We start from the raw sequence: 13030 nt of genomic DNA on the forward strand, positions 1-13030 counted from the left end.
AATAACAGTCACAAGCTGGCAGAGGGTAGGTTTAGGTTAGATATCAGAAGGTGCTACTTCACGGTCAGGGCGGCTAGGGTCTGGAACCAGCTTCTAAGAGAAGTGGTGCAGGCTCCTACCCTGGGGGTGTTTAAGAGGAGGTTAGATGAACATCTAGCTGGGGTCATTTGACCCCAGTACTCTTTCCTGCCATGGCAGGGGGTCGGACTAGATGATCTGCTCAGGTTCCTTCCGACCCTACCAACTATGAAACTATGAAAGGGGTAGGTAACTAGCAGCCAGGAACGAGAGGAACCATTTAGGAAGGGGACAGAGGGCTCCTCCCTGGAGGTCTTTAGTGTTGGCAAGGACAGGGTTGTTACTTGCCCACATGGCATAGGTGCTGACTCTGTGGTAGGATTGCTAACCCTCCAGGATTGTCCTGAAGTCTCCAGGAATTAGATATAAATCTGCAGGAGACTGCTGAGAGTCACCTGGGAGAGAAATGAAAGGGCATTCATTAAAATACATATTGAATGGTGAATCCTATTTATACAGTAGTCCAGTGGGTTTTTAAAATGTAATAGTAATGTATGTTTGCCTTCTTGATGTAAAGTCTACACACTGTAATCTGTAACTGATATATGCAAGCAGGCAGCCAGGTTTGTGTTGTGTCGAGGGCATGCTGGCGTTCCAGAAACCTCCTGGAATAGATTCAGAGTTGGCAGCCTGACTCTCCAGGTGCTGTGATCTTCAAGTACCCACCGAAAAAAATTACTGGGTGCTCAGCACCCACAAGTCATGGCTATTTCCTGCTTGGAGACATTAAGAAAACACCCCAAAACACACATTACTAGAAGAAGCAGTGCATTACTTCAGCACAGCTCTGCAGCATCTGTAAAGACCGGGTGCTTCAGCAGGGCCTTTTGGTGCTTCTAGGTCAAGTTGATTCAATCAGCTACTATATAAAAACAGCAGAAAAGCCACACTAAAGCGCCCAACCTTTACAGATGGTGAAGAACCAGGTTCAGGCAATGCACTGCCTCTTCCAGGCATGCCAAGTGCCGAGTGTAAAGTGCCTTTTTTTGGCTTTGGGGTTTGTTTTGGCTGCCGACAAGCACCTACCAGCAGAAACCAAAGCCTGTGCTTGTGCCACAGGGTAAGGGCAGCAACTCTCAACCTTTTTGGCATGGGGCTCTCTCTCCCTTGGACTCTAAGCACTATTCACTGGACTTGACCCCCCTCATCGGACTCGAGGCTCCCTTCACTGGACTTCAATCGCCTTCATTGGACTCAACGCACTGTTCACTGGCCTGGAAACCCTCCTCGCTGGACTCCAGGCAGCTTTCACTGGCCCAGAGGCCCCTCCTTGGACTCCGGAACTGCGGTGAATACAGCAGCGCCAGCTTCAGAACCCCCTTCATGCACGAGGCCGGGCCGGGGTCGTGGGGGATCCCGGGGGCCGCCTCCCTGGCGCACCTGGCGGCCGGGCGGGACAGCGAGGCGGGGCGCGGGCGGGAAACGGCGGGGCGGGGCGGGGCGGGGGGCGTGGTCCCGGGGCCGGGATTGGCGCGGGCGGCCCTGCCCCCGCCCCCGCCCCCGCCCCCGCCCGCAAAGTCAAGTGGAGCTAGAAGGCGAGAGGGGGAAAGGCTGGCGCCGGGGAGAGGCTGTGGCGGCGGCAGCGCGGGACCATGCCCACCAACTTCACTGTGGTGCCGGTGGAGGCGCAGGGCGAGCAGCGGGCGGAGGAGGCGGCGGAGGCGGAGGCGGAGGCGGGGCGGGAGCTGCAGCCGGGTGAGCGGGGCGGGTGGTGCACCGAGGACCCCCCCGCCTGCACGCCGCGTGGGGCTGGGGCGGCCCTTGCACGTGGGCGCGGGGCTGGGGGTGCTCGCCCCTTCCCGGGGGCTGCTGCTGCCCAGGGAGGCGCGGCCCCGGCACCGCAGCGCTGGGCACGGGGCAGGCCTTCACCCTGTCCTTCCAGCTGGTGCGTGGGGTTGTGCAGTTTGGTGTGGGTCATGATCGTGGGGGCCTGAAGGAAGGAAAAAGGAGTATCTGGTAATACAAGTCACGGCCGTCGATTTTTATTTATTTTTTGGCTGTGTTGAGAGACTGCTTAGCAGGCTGATGGACTTGGGAACCAGGGCGGTCTTGACTCATTTGTGAGCAGATGAAGTGAGCTCAGGCCCACGAGAGCTTGATTTAGTTAGTCTGTAAGGTTTGTGTGCTCTGCCTTCTGCCTTTTAGTAATTTTAACAGTGCTTAACACTATGGTAAGTGTTGTTATTTTCTCTGGCATCATCAGGGACCTGTCCTCCACAATTACCTCCTGCTGGGTGTATTGTTCCTCTTCACTGCTGTGATTTCCCTTGTTCCAGGGGAGTGAGAGACAAAGCAGGTAGCTAGGGGGAAAGCCATGGTAAGCAAACCATGAAAGCATTTAGCTCCTCAAGTTCGAGTCTTGTGAGGAGATTGGGACTTCTTCCTGCCCGTGTTGGTTTTCCTTAGAGAACTGGAAGTGCACATGCGTGCATACGTGGGGCGCTTGAATTGCGAGTTTTATCTTGAACCTACATCCGTGATCCTAAGGAAGTTTGTTGTTCTTTTCTTTTGCTTGGATTAGGTGGAAGTATGGACTGTAATAAGCATTCTGATGTTTTCCTAACTGTCTTCCAGATGGATTGTGTTAAATACAGGTTGGTTATTCTTCAGGAAGAGCTTGAAAGCCCACATCTCTTATCACTTTTTTAAGATTCCTTAGATGCCCTTTCTAGACGCTCCTTGCATAGATTCCTTCCTTTCTTCCTTTCTTCTGCATTCAGTGTATTAGATGAGATGGATCAACAAGGAGTGGTTGATAGAGCAACACTGGAGTTATATCAAGAAAGGCACGCACAAAGTATGCTACACCAAGAACATGCTACTACAGACTTATTTTCTTTGTGGAAATATGCTCTTTTATTCCAGTGGTAGGACTTTAACCATCAAAATGATAATGATTCATAGTGATAGTGTCCTTGGAGCCCATGGTATAGTTCTAAAAGGATTTAATCCAATCTCTTCATTAATTTTGTGGTATAATTGTAGTAATAGTTTTCTTTATCACCAGTGATTGTCTCATACTTACTTTTTTTGCTTTTACATGAAGCTGGTACAGGACGATTCAGAGTTTGTTTCACTTTCTTATTACTAAAGTTTTGCATTATGGTACAGTGGCAAATGCAGTACAGTCACGGGTGCTTCTCATGTTTCAGATTATTTAGTTTTAACTGTGATTTTGCAAAAATCTCATTGAAATGGAAAACCAAATAAAACAAACTTTAGTACTGTGAGGCTGTTACGCTGGCACCTGGGAAAATGTACACTACTATTGTTACTATCAGTTCAACACAGGGGTGGGTGGCCAACTGGTGGCTCTGGAGCCACATGTGGCTCTTCAGAAGTTTAATATGCGTCTCCTTGAATCTTTGCACAAGCACACACCAGCTTCCATAGCCATTGCGTCACATTACATGTTACTGTGGCTCTTTGGCAGCATACATTGCTAAGTTCTGGCTCCTTCTCAGGCTCAGGTTGGCTACTCCTGGTACAAAGCATATCCCTCTTGCAATTTTTTTTAAAACTGGATTGCTTACTTTTCTTGCAGAAACGTAACACCCAAATGTAAAACACTTTGGTATTGCCCTTTTGTCCAGAGAAAGTGTGTGGAGCACTTCTGAACACTTCTCCACTGAGCCTCACTGTGCCCCACAAATAAATGCAAGTGTAGGCCCACAGACCACATCAACAAATCCTAGTCTGAGTCACTCCACCATGCTGTCTTCCAGAGATGACTAAAACCAATTATTGCTAACCTATGTAAATTTCACTCCTTTCCTTTAAACGAGGTATGGAAGTCAGGATTCTGGCTCATGAGTTTTCTGGTTCTGCTTGATTATTGAACAATTAATTATACAGTTTCCCCAACAGGTTCCATGTTGAGGCTTCCTCCAGTGGCTAGTGTAGCGAGTGGTTAGCAATTACTCCTGTTTCTTTAAGGAATAAGGGTTTAGATCATGAAATTTAAACATTAAGGGGTTCAAATCCATGCTGCTTGTCTTCGTGGCAAGAATGGCAGAATTGCATGGCATTCACACAGTAAGCTGGCATGTTTTATACTGAAAAACTAGTAGTTTGTAGATTAGTGGGACTTGCTAAATGCAGGCGTGTTACCAGTTATCTGTTGCACACTTTGGTTGTGTAGCCTTTTGTTCGGCGTGCCTCTTGTACACTTTTCTCTGTCTAATTTGCAGAGTATGCGAGTCTGTGAAAGCTTTTGGCTTGCTATCATTATTTTCTTACAAGTTGTGGAGATGTAGGTTTTTCCTCTGAGGCAGCTGGTTCAACACCAGCAGTGTCTGCCATGTGTGCAAGTGTGATGTCTGAAGGTTCAGAAGTATGTGTTGTATTGGCAAGGGTAGCCCATCTGGCAAGGAAGGAGCAGGCAGGCTGGTGTGGATATCGTACAGCCCACTGCTACAAATGCTTCTGACTGTATTTGGTTTCTAGAATTTCACAAGGGAAGAGTTCCAGGAAGTGACTGATGGCACATGCCTTCCTGATGGCTCCCTCCAGCTGATGCAGTTTATCATTCCTAAACATGGAAAGGGAGAGATGCTCTTAGTTGTACTTACCCATGGGCTGACCTAGGATTTTGAACAGGGGAGTGCAGGTAGCATGGTGCATCATATTTTTCTCCAGTCAAAAAGAAACCAGCAGCTTTACTAACATGCCAGGGGCTCTTAGGGCTATATTACTCTGTTTAAGATTGAAGCAAAACAAATACAACTTTATGGGAATGCATACTAATTTGCTATATAATATTACAGATGAAAAAAGTTAGCAAACTAGACAAGGTGTTTTGTTATTCCTGTAGTCCATTAGTATTAAATATATATTTCTTATTCAGATTCATAAAACAATCTAGCCTTCTTGAGCATCTTAGCAGCAGCAGCATGCTGACAAGTATTTTACCTGCATTAACTTTTTCTGTACCTGAGTTATTGTTTTTAACTAGAGTTAAAAAACAGTCTGTGGGGCTGTGAAATAGGAGAGGTTAACAAGACAAAATTGCAGAGGAAAAGATAATTTGGTAACTGGAATATCAAGAGCATCAAAAAGTAGAGAGGGTCATTAACACTTGTGGAGTGGAGAGAGACTAGCAGGAAGCTGGTGAATTTGTCTTCCTCAGCCCTGTCTGACCAGAAATGCTGTGATCAGGCAGTTGGTTTTAAATTTTGGATAGAGCAGGGAATCAAAGGAGAGTGTGACCACATCCACCCCCCACTTGCTTACTTTCATTAACTTTTAAACGGGAATAAAATGTGATGTGCGTAGTGGATATATAATTTTCTGGTATCAGTAAGTTCTCTGCATAAGTGAAAAGAGAGGGCTAAGTTGAAGGGATAATGAGGATTGTGGATTTAAGTGATGGGGAAGATGATGCTATTACATGTAATAATGTGTGCAGATGCTCACATGCACATGGAGGTTTTTGCACTTGGAGGGAGAAAGGTAGAGGAGTGACAGGTTAATGAAATGCTGATAGACCTGTCTGAAAGAGGAGAATCTAGAGAAGATGGGACTTTTTTTTCCCCCCCTTAGCTGGCATACCTTGTTACCACCCCTAAACATGGAGGAGGGTGGCACTAGCTCTTGATGTGCTTTTTTAGCAACTGTTAAATGGGAGTACAGTGTTACAGACAAAGGGGCATGTTACAGATGACAGTGAGCAGTCACCACCCTGAAGAATGTCAGGAAAAGTTTCAGCAGCATGGCTCTTCTCTTGTTTTCTGGTTGGTGTAATATTCCCTCTTTCTATTATAGCTTGAATGTAAAAAAACAAATAAAACCAAAACACAACAACCCTAGGAAATTAGCAAATATCATTTATCACCTGAACATTCCATTAATTTCAGTTTCCAATAGATACCAAAAGCTATGCACACCGCAACTTGTACTTTAGTCCAAAACACAAGCGATGCTCTCCAGTAGTCTTTCCCAAAAATGTGGAGCATCTGAAAATCAGTGTGCTTATTTTTAATGCAATTGATTAAAAAGAAAATAAGCAAAAACACTTTATGATATCACCATTTAGATTTCCCACTAGAATGCAGGTTTGATGAAGCTGCAGCATGTATTGCATTTGCCTTCTGTTGGAGATTTAGATTTGAAAGCTTTATGGTATATTGGAGTTTGAGTTTGGTGTGAAGCAAAGGTGGAAAGGAATGCACACGCTTTCCATCTTTAAATTGTTGTGATCTTATGTCTTAGGATTTGGATGATGTCTGTGGTGATGGTAAACAGTTTTTGTTTGCTTAAATGAGTCCTTAATGTTGGTTGACATCTGCTTTTATATATACTTCTTTTTTCCTTGGCTTGTTGTTAATTTTATAAGGCATTCAGTTTACATTCTGGTACTTAACACAGACCATCCATTTTTACCCATAGCTTGTGTTACACAAAGCATATCTTCTTTTAAAAAAAAAAAAAAAGGCACCTAGTATTTGAAAGACAATAAATGAAGTTAGACGTAGGCTAGGCAGACTTCGTCCAATGTGGAAAGAATCTGAATGACACAGATGGGTAGGCAGCTTGCTTACTAACATTAGGAAGACAAAGTTATCAAAAGCACTGATATGTCCCACAGCAACATACAACTGTGAAAGTTGGATGCTTACAAAGGCATTACAGATAAAATTACATGCTTTTGAGATGAAGTGCTGCAGAAGGATATTGTGTTTCCTGGACCTAAAAAAGATCCAACAAATGGGAGGTCAGTAGGACTGGATGCAAGCCTCAATTGTTGCAAATGGTGAAAAGCAAGTAACAAATACTATGAGCACACTTTAAGAGCAGAAGGAGAGGACCTAGAAAAGTATATAATATAGAAGCCTGGGAACCAGGGCAGAAAAAGAGGGGTCAACCATCTCAAGTTGCAGCAAGGGAGGTTAAGATTAGATATTCGGAACAACTTTCTCACTAGGCGGGTAGTAAAGCACCCTTGAAGGCATTCAAGACCTGGCTAGACAAAGCCTTGGCTGGGATGATCTAGTTGGGGCTGGTCCTCCTTTGCTCATGGATGATCTCCTGAGGTCTCTTCCAACCCAGACTTCCTATAATTCTCTGATTCAACAAGAGAAGGGATGGTACAAAGACATTACACATAAATTTAATATAAATATAGTGGCAAGGCTGACAACAGCTAAGCGATGAGCATTTGTCCATTGTGCTCCTAACGCTCTTAATGAGTATGGGACTCGATTGATTGCTCAAAAGTTTAAATCGCTTTTACTGGGAGAAATCGGTGCTTTGTTGTTCACTTGTAATTTTCTCAAGGCATTATATAGCATTGGCTTGCACATTCTGATTATGCCTTGTTTGTGGGGGTGGGGTGGGAATAATCTCTTTAGTATGTTTTGTTATTCCAATTTTATTTAATATTACCGTATTTTGATATTATGGGAAAAGAGCAAATACACATTCCTTCTCTGCCATTTCGAGACAATACTTAATTATTTATATTTCTATCAAATCCCCTGCTAATCTTTTGAAGAGGAGGGGCCCTAGTATTTTCCGTCTCTTTGGTACATTTTTTTCTGTGCCTCTTTTTGTCCTTATTTTGTGCATCTGAGCTCTTTCCTCCTGCTATAATGCAATGCAGTACTCCAGGTGAGTCCTGTGGCATTGTAATATTCTTATATAATTTCCAAGTCCATTACCTGTATAAGGGAACACTTAGTTCTTGTTTTTTGTTTTGACCTGCTGCTACTCTGCAGTGAAAAGTTTTTTCTTTTGCGCTGTCTGAACGTTGTTAACTTTTTTTTCCTCAGTGAAGATTTACAGTTAAGTTAGAACCCAGAATGCTATATGAATTGTTTAAAATGTTTCCAATACACGTTTCATTTCCATGATGAGTATCTGAACTTAATCATCTTTTGTGTGGGCCTTTATGCTGAAATTCTTCTCAGACTTCTCCACTCTTTACTAAGTCAAATAACTGTAGCATTTATAGAGTTTGCCACTTATTCATTCTTCCCAGTTTATTAATAAAGCTTTTCAAGGGACAACAGCATGGAAATTTGTGGCATGTCACTTTACTGCAATGAAGAAAACAAACTTTTGTTCCTGTATCTTGTTTTCTATCTTTTCAGCTACTTTGTGATCTGTGATAATACTTTGCCTCTCTGTCCTCTTGGTACAGTCTTTGTTTTTTGCTTCTTGAAAGGATCGTTATGGGAGGCTTTTTAAAAGCCCAAATCAGTTGTCACCTGGTCCTGCTCTGTTCACTTTTGATAAATATAGAGATATGTAATTGCTACTGATTTTAATCCAAAACACAAATTGCCAATGAGCGGCAGTTAGCTGTGTTTAGTCTGTAGCCACGCATAATGTAAGGTGGGGTGGAACTTTTTATATTAGCTAACTGAATTAGGGATGCATAAACTTTTGTCAGCCACAGCTCCTTTCAGCAGAGATAACGTATGATTCCCCTAATCTCTCCCCCCTTTATCTTTTTTTAACTTTGTTTTTGAGAGTAACAGTTTCACTTTATAATTGAGCTTGAGAATCCCTTATCGTTTAGAGATTGACTAGACTATCTTTTAAGAATCATCTGTAATCCACATGTTTAATCAAATTATTGAGAAGCTTGATGCCCTTGTTGAGGGTGTTGGGTAAGGTTAGTGGTTCAGTTTGGGGGTCATCTGAGTAAGGTTTTCCTGAAATACAGCTCCTTGAAAGCACTGGGCTTTTTTTAATAGAAATTGTCAATTTAACTTTGTTCACTCCTAAATTCAAATGATAATTCTGATTATGCCCAAACTGGTCTTAGTATTTTGACATTTTATCCTAGCCAGTGCATGCTACACCCATCAGTCACTCTGTGGAAACAAAATTGAAAGTAACTTTTAGGAAATAATTAGGTTTGCACTGTATGTAGAACACTAACATCTCTAGCAATACTGGTTTTGGTTACTGAACATTATTGAAGAAAAAGTAACCTGGGGTTTCTTGGTCAATTAGATTTCAAAGAACTTTGGATATGGGACAGTGGAAAGCCTTCATCCCAAACACTTCCCCAATAAACTTAATTTCATTAATCCCAATATTCCTTAGATACAAGACTTATGCTCATAACACTAGTACAAGACCTTTCAGAGTTTTAAAAACAGCCACCATATCTAAAAGAACGTGGTCATACAGGGCACCTCTTATTTCAGAGATGTTTAAAACAGTGCTATTTTTAATCAGGGTATCTTTTTAACGTGTACTGGGGGTGGTGAAAAACTACCAGTTTGCTAACTCCTACAATTTAACAGGACTAACCCAGTTAACATATATAAGCATTCAGTTAAATTATTTTTCTTGCTCTAAGCATGAGAGATGTTTAGGTATAAAGAAATTTCAACAAATGGAATAGTAGTAAAGGAGAAAGGACCCCGAGCTTTTGATATCAGCTGTCCAATAACCTGAATTGACAAAAAAAATTGCTCAAGTTGGGGATATCTGACCATATAAGAATTTGGGAGGGAGTTGTATGTGGGAGCTGCTTGTGAATAATGTAACGCACTTTTAAGAGACCATCCTGCATTTGATTTTGCAGTCTTTAAAACACACTGATGAAATAGATAGAGTGATGTTATAGTCAGGATGGTCCAGAAAAAAGAGGCAAGGATTTTTGTTGGTAATATCTTTCACAGGTTGTTGTTCTATATATAGCCCAAGCTATGTCTGCCTTTTTTTTTTTTTGTGTGTGTGGTTTTTTTTTTTCCCCCTTGGAGACCTGAGGAAGGGTACTTCATACCTGAAACCTAGTCTTTCTCTCAACTGTACATTTGGTCCAATAAAAGATAATGTCCACAGAAATCCTTGAATCGCTGATGAGATTTGTTTGAATAACTGACCTTTTCATTTTTTTATAGCTGAAGTGAGTGTTACTTTTTTTTAAAAAATACATTTATTTTCCTAGCAATTTGAGAGATGATGAGAACAAAGTGATAAGCAGAACTCAGTTTTAAAAGACTGTTTCTTGCCAATTTAAATTCCCTTGGGCTATAGAAACAAATAAGTTGCCATAACTATGTTCTTTCTTTTGCATGGCTTCTGAATCATAGGAAATGAGGAACTTAAGTGCAGTGAACTTTTGAGAGAATATATATATGTTTTGGTTTACAATGTTACATAACCTTTCATGAAAACAAAACTCCCTTAGTGAAATTAATCATCTTTATTACACATAGCCTGTTGTAAATTGTTGTGCTCTGTAACTGAATGTTTTTTTGCTTATACACATTCTTACTAGTAAGAACTGACTGGTAGTGTTACAGTACTGAAAAATAAGCAGCAAAATTTAAGTTGAATGTAACAATAAGAAAACAACTTTCCTCTTCCTCTATTTCTCTCACCACTCTCTTCACATAACAAATTGGCCTATTTGAACTCTATATCAAGTTAGAAAGGGTTGCTTTCAGTTACCTTGTAGGAGCTAAGCATAATGGGTTTTGTGTTTTTGACAAATTCAGACACAGGACTACTATTTTTGTACAGCTTTTAGAGACCAGGTTATAGAAAATCCAACCAAGTCTTGTTTTTTGGCCCCAGGGATTTTTGTATGAGTGTAGTTTAGCCTAGTGCAGACTTCCATGTAGATACGTTTGAAACTGTTTCCTGCTGGTACACTATGTGTGTGCTGAGGCTTTGCTCCAGTGTGCAAAGTATTTATCTTGTGCTGAAGCAGATCATGCTTGACAAACAGCTCTTCTGTTGAAGGTGAGGATGTTCGTTAGGGCAAGGGCTGAGCTTGCTCAGGAGCAGAGGTCCTGACTCATCTGGACAGGCTTATGGAGGACAGGATCCAGCAAAGTATCCTGCTTCTTCCTGAAAGCTCCTGTTCTTTGAAGTTTTTATTTTTATATATATATATAGTAGAAATGGTTGAGAAATGGAGCTGGGGTTGCTTGGTACCCCTGGCCACTTTTATAGAAAACATACAGCTGTAAAATACTGCCATCTGTTCTTTTAGCCAGAGAAGCCAGATCCTATTGTGCCATTCAGAATTCCTGGGAAAAACACTAATGCATTTTGTTTGAAACATGCTATCTTCTTACTCACTGATTCTGTCTGAAAGGTATAGGGAGGACCTACCCACCTCTTTAAAATTAATTTTCCCTCCACTTCACCCCTGGCACTCAAGCAGAGTGAAATAATAGGATCATATTTTGGCACATGGATCCATGTAAGTACTTAATAGGAGGAGTAGGATCCATCCCATAGTACCGCTTCTGGAAACTGTGCAGAAGGTTAGTTGAGGAGAGATTGGTAGGGAATTCTAATCTCATGTTGATAATGTGTAGTGTGGAAGAAGTATGGAGCTGAAAGACTGGGGCACAGTTGAGATTATGGCGCCCTTGGTGCAGCAGCTTGCAGCCTGTCTGCTGTGAGCAATCTGGGCTCTGTGGCGGGCAGCAGAGGCCTGTCTAGAGCCCAGGCTGGTTGTGGCAGGCGGCTAGGAGTCTGCGAGCTGCTGCAGTGAGGTCTGCAGAGCCTCGACCTGGCTTGTTGCTAGTGGAGGCTTCACATGCACCTCTAGGCAGATGGTGGGGGCGCTGCGAGGGGTCTGATCCTTCTTGTGGCAGTACTGCCCTGGCCCTTTGCGCACCTCGGGATGGATAGCAGAGGTGCCAATTACAATGCCTTTGTGTGCCATTCTCTAGCGCACATGTTGGATGTCACCAACCCCTGATCAAGGATAAGCCTAATCAATGTCTGATTGAGTGGCACTATCAACTTCCATATTTTACAACTAACTATTCTCGGCTTCTTCAACAAGAGCATACTTGAATTTACTTTTTACATTTGCATCACTCTGACTTATGTGAAGTCTGTGATCTGCTGAAATCCTATGATATTTCTTGTCAATGCTGTCACCCAGCTAGTTTGCTGGTTGCTTCAAACTCTATAGTTGCAGGTATCACTTGGTGAAATTCTGCGGTCTGTTGTGTAGAGGGTTTGGACTCCAATACCATGATTGCTAAAGGTGCACCAATATATTGGTTGGCTCTCAGATAAGCACTGATCAAAGGAGTAATGAAATTATTGGTTGTCAGCTTTTTTTGGTGGCTGTAGCTGATAAATTATGGCCATGTGCACCCTGGTGAGCATAGTCCCGCACCCTGCCACTGGCCCAAGCCTGCAGCAGACTATAGGTCCTGGTGAGCTGCAGAAGCGGGAGGGGGTGCCAGGGAGTGGTCACAGAGCACTGTGCTCAGCAACGAAGAGACCATTGCCAGCTCCTGCTGCTGCCACCATGGCAATCCCATGCATGCAGCAGGGACCTGAGCAGCAAGGCTGCCACAGAGACATTGACCTGGATGCAGGCAAGATAAGGTACCACGCGAGGAAAATTCTGCTCCACTGGGCACTTTTTTGCAAAGGCAGTTTCTCCCCAGCAGCCATGGAGCTCTGCTGTGTAGGGTCTACTGGCACTGTGGTAGTGGCCTGCTCTGGGGCTCCAAACATGCCTGGTGCCACTGTCTACATGAGGGCCCGCCCCATCCACCTGGGATGGCTGCATGGGGAGCGGGGCTGCAGGTAGCAGCTGTGAGGTGAGGGGACAGCGTGTATGGGAATAAGGTAGTTGCCACCTTCCTCATCAAGGGCGGGAGCAGGAAGGAGATGTGTGTGTTAAATGAAAAACAAACAAACAAACAAAGGCTTATATATGTCAGCAGTTTAAAATGCCTTGCACTGTTACTAAATATCGGTTATCAGATCGGCATTGACCAATATGGTTGGTTAATCATCGGCTGTCCGATCTGTAAAGAAAATCTATATCAGTGCACCCCTAAGTCCCTTTTGGTTTTGTGTTTAGTTTCAGTATAACACATCTAAATTACTTGACAAACAATGGTCTCTTGCTGTGTATTGATATTTAAATGAGCTAACTTTTTGTTTATTTTTCTGACTTCAGTTACTGTGTGGATTTAACACAGTGGTCATATAAATATCCATCCAA

At 43.0% G+C, this 13030-nt stretch overlaps 1 protein-coding gene across 2 annotated transcripts in view; it reads left to right on the forward strand.

Annotated features, from left to right (window-relative positions):
- Positions 1-1606: 1606 nt before the first annotated feature.
- Positions 1607-13030, forward strand: part of SLC12A7 (solute carrier family 12 member 7) — a 147823-nt gene continuing 136399 nt past the window's right edge. For both annotated transcript variants that reach the window (XM_090039288.1, XM_090039290.1), the window contains exon 1: positions 1607-1773. In XM_090039288.1, the coding sequence (XP_089895414.1) occupies positions 1671-1773 (103 nt within the window). In that variant the 5' untranslated portion in view covers positions 1607-1670. The remainder of the gene's footprint in view (positions 1774-13030) is intronic.

This window comes from Crocodylus siamensis, chromosome 3 (assembly GCF_052110815.1).
Source record: "Crocodylus siamensis isolate JL-2025a chromosome 3, ASM5211081v1, whole genome shotgun sequence".
Classification (NCBI taxonomy): domain Eukaryota; kingdom Metazoa; phylum Chordata; order Crocodylia; family Crocodylidae; genus Crocodylus; species Crocodylus siamensis.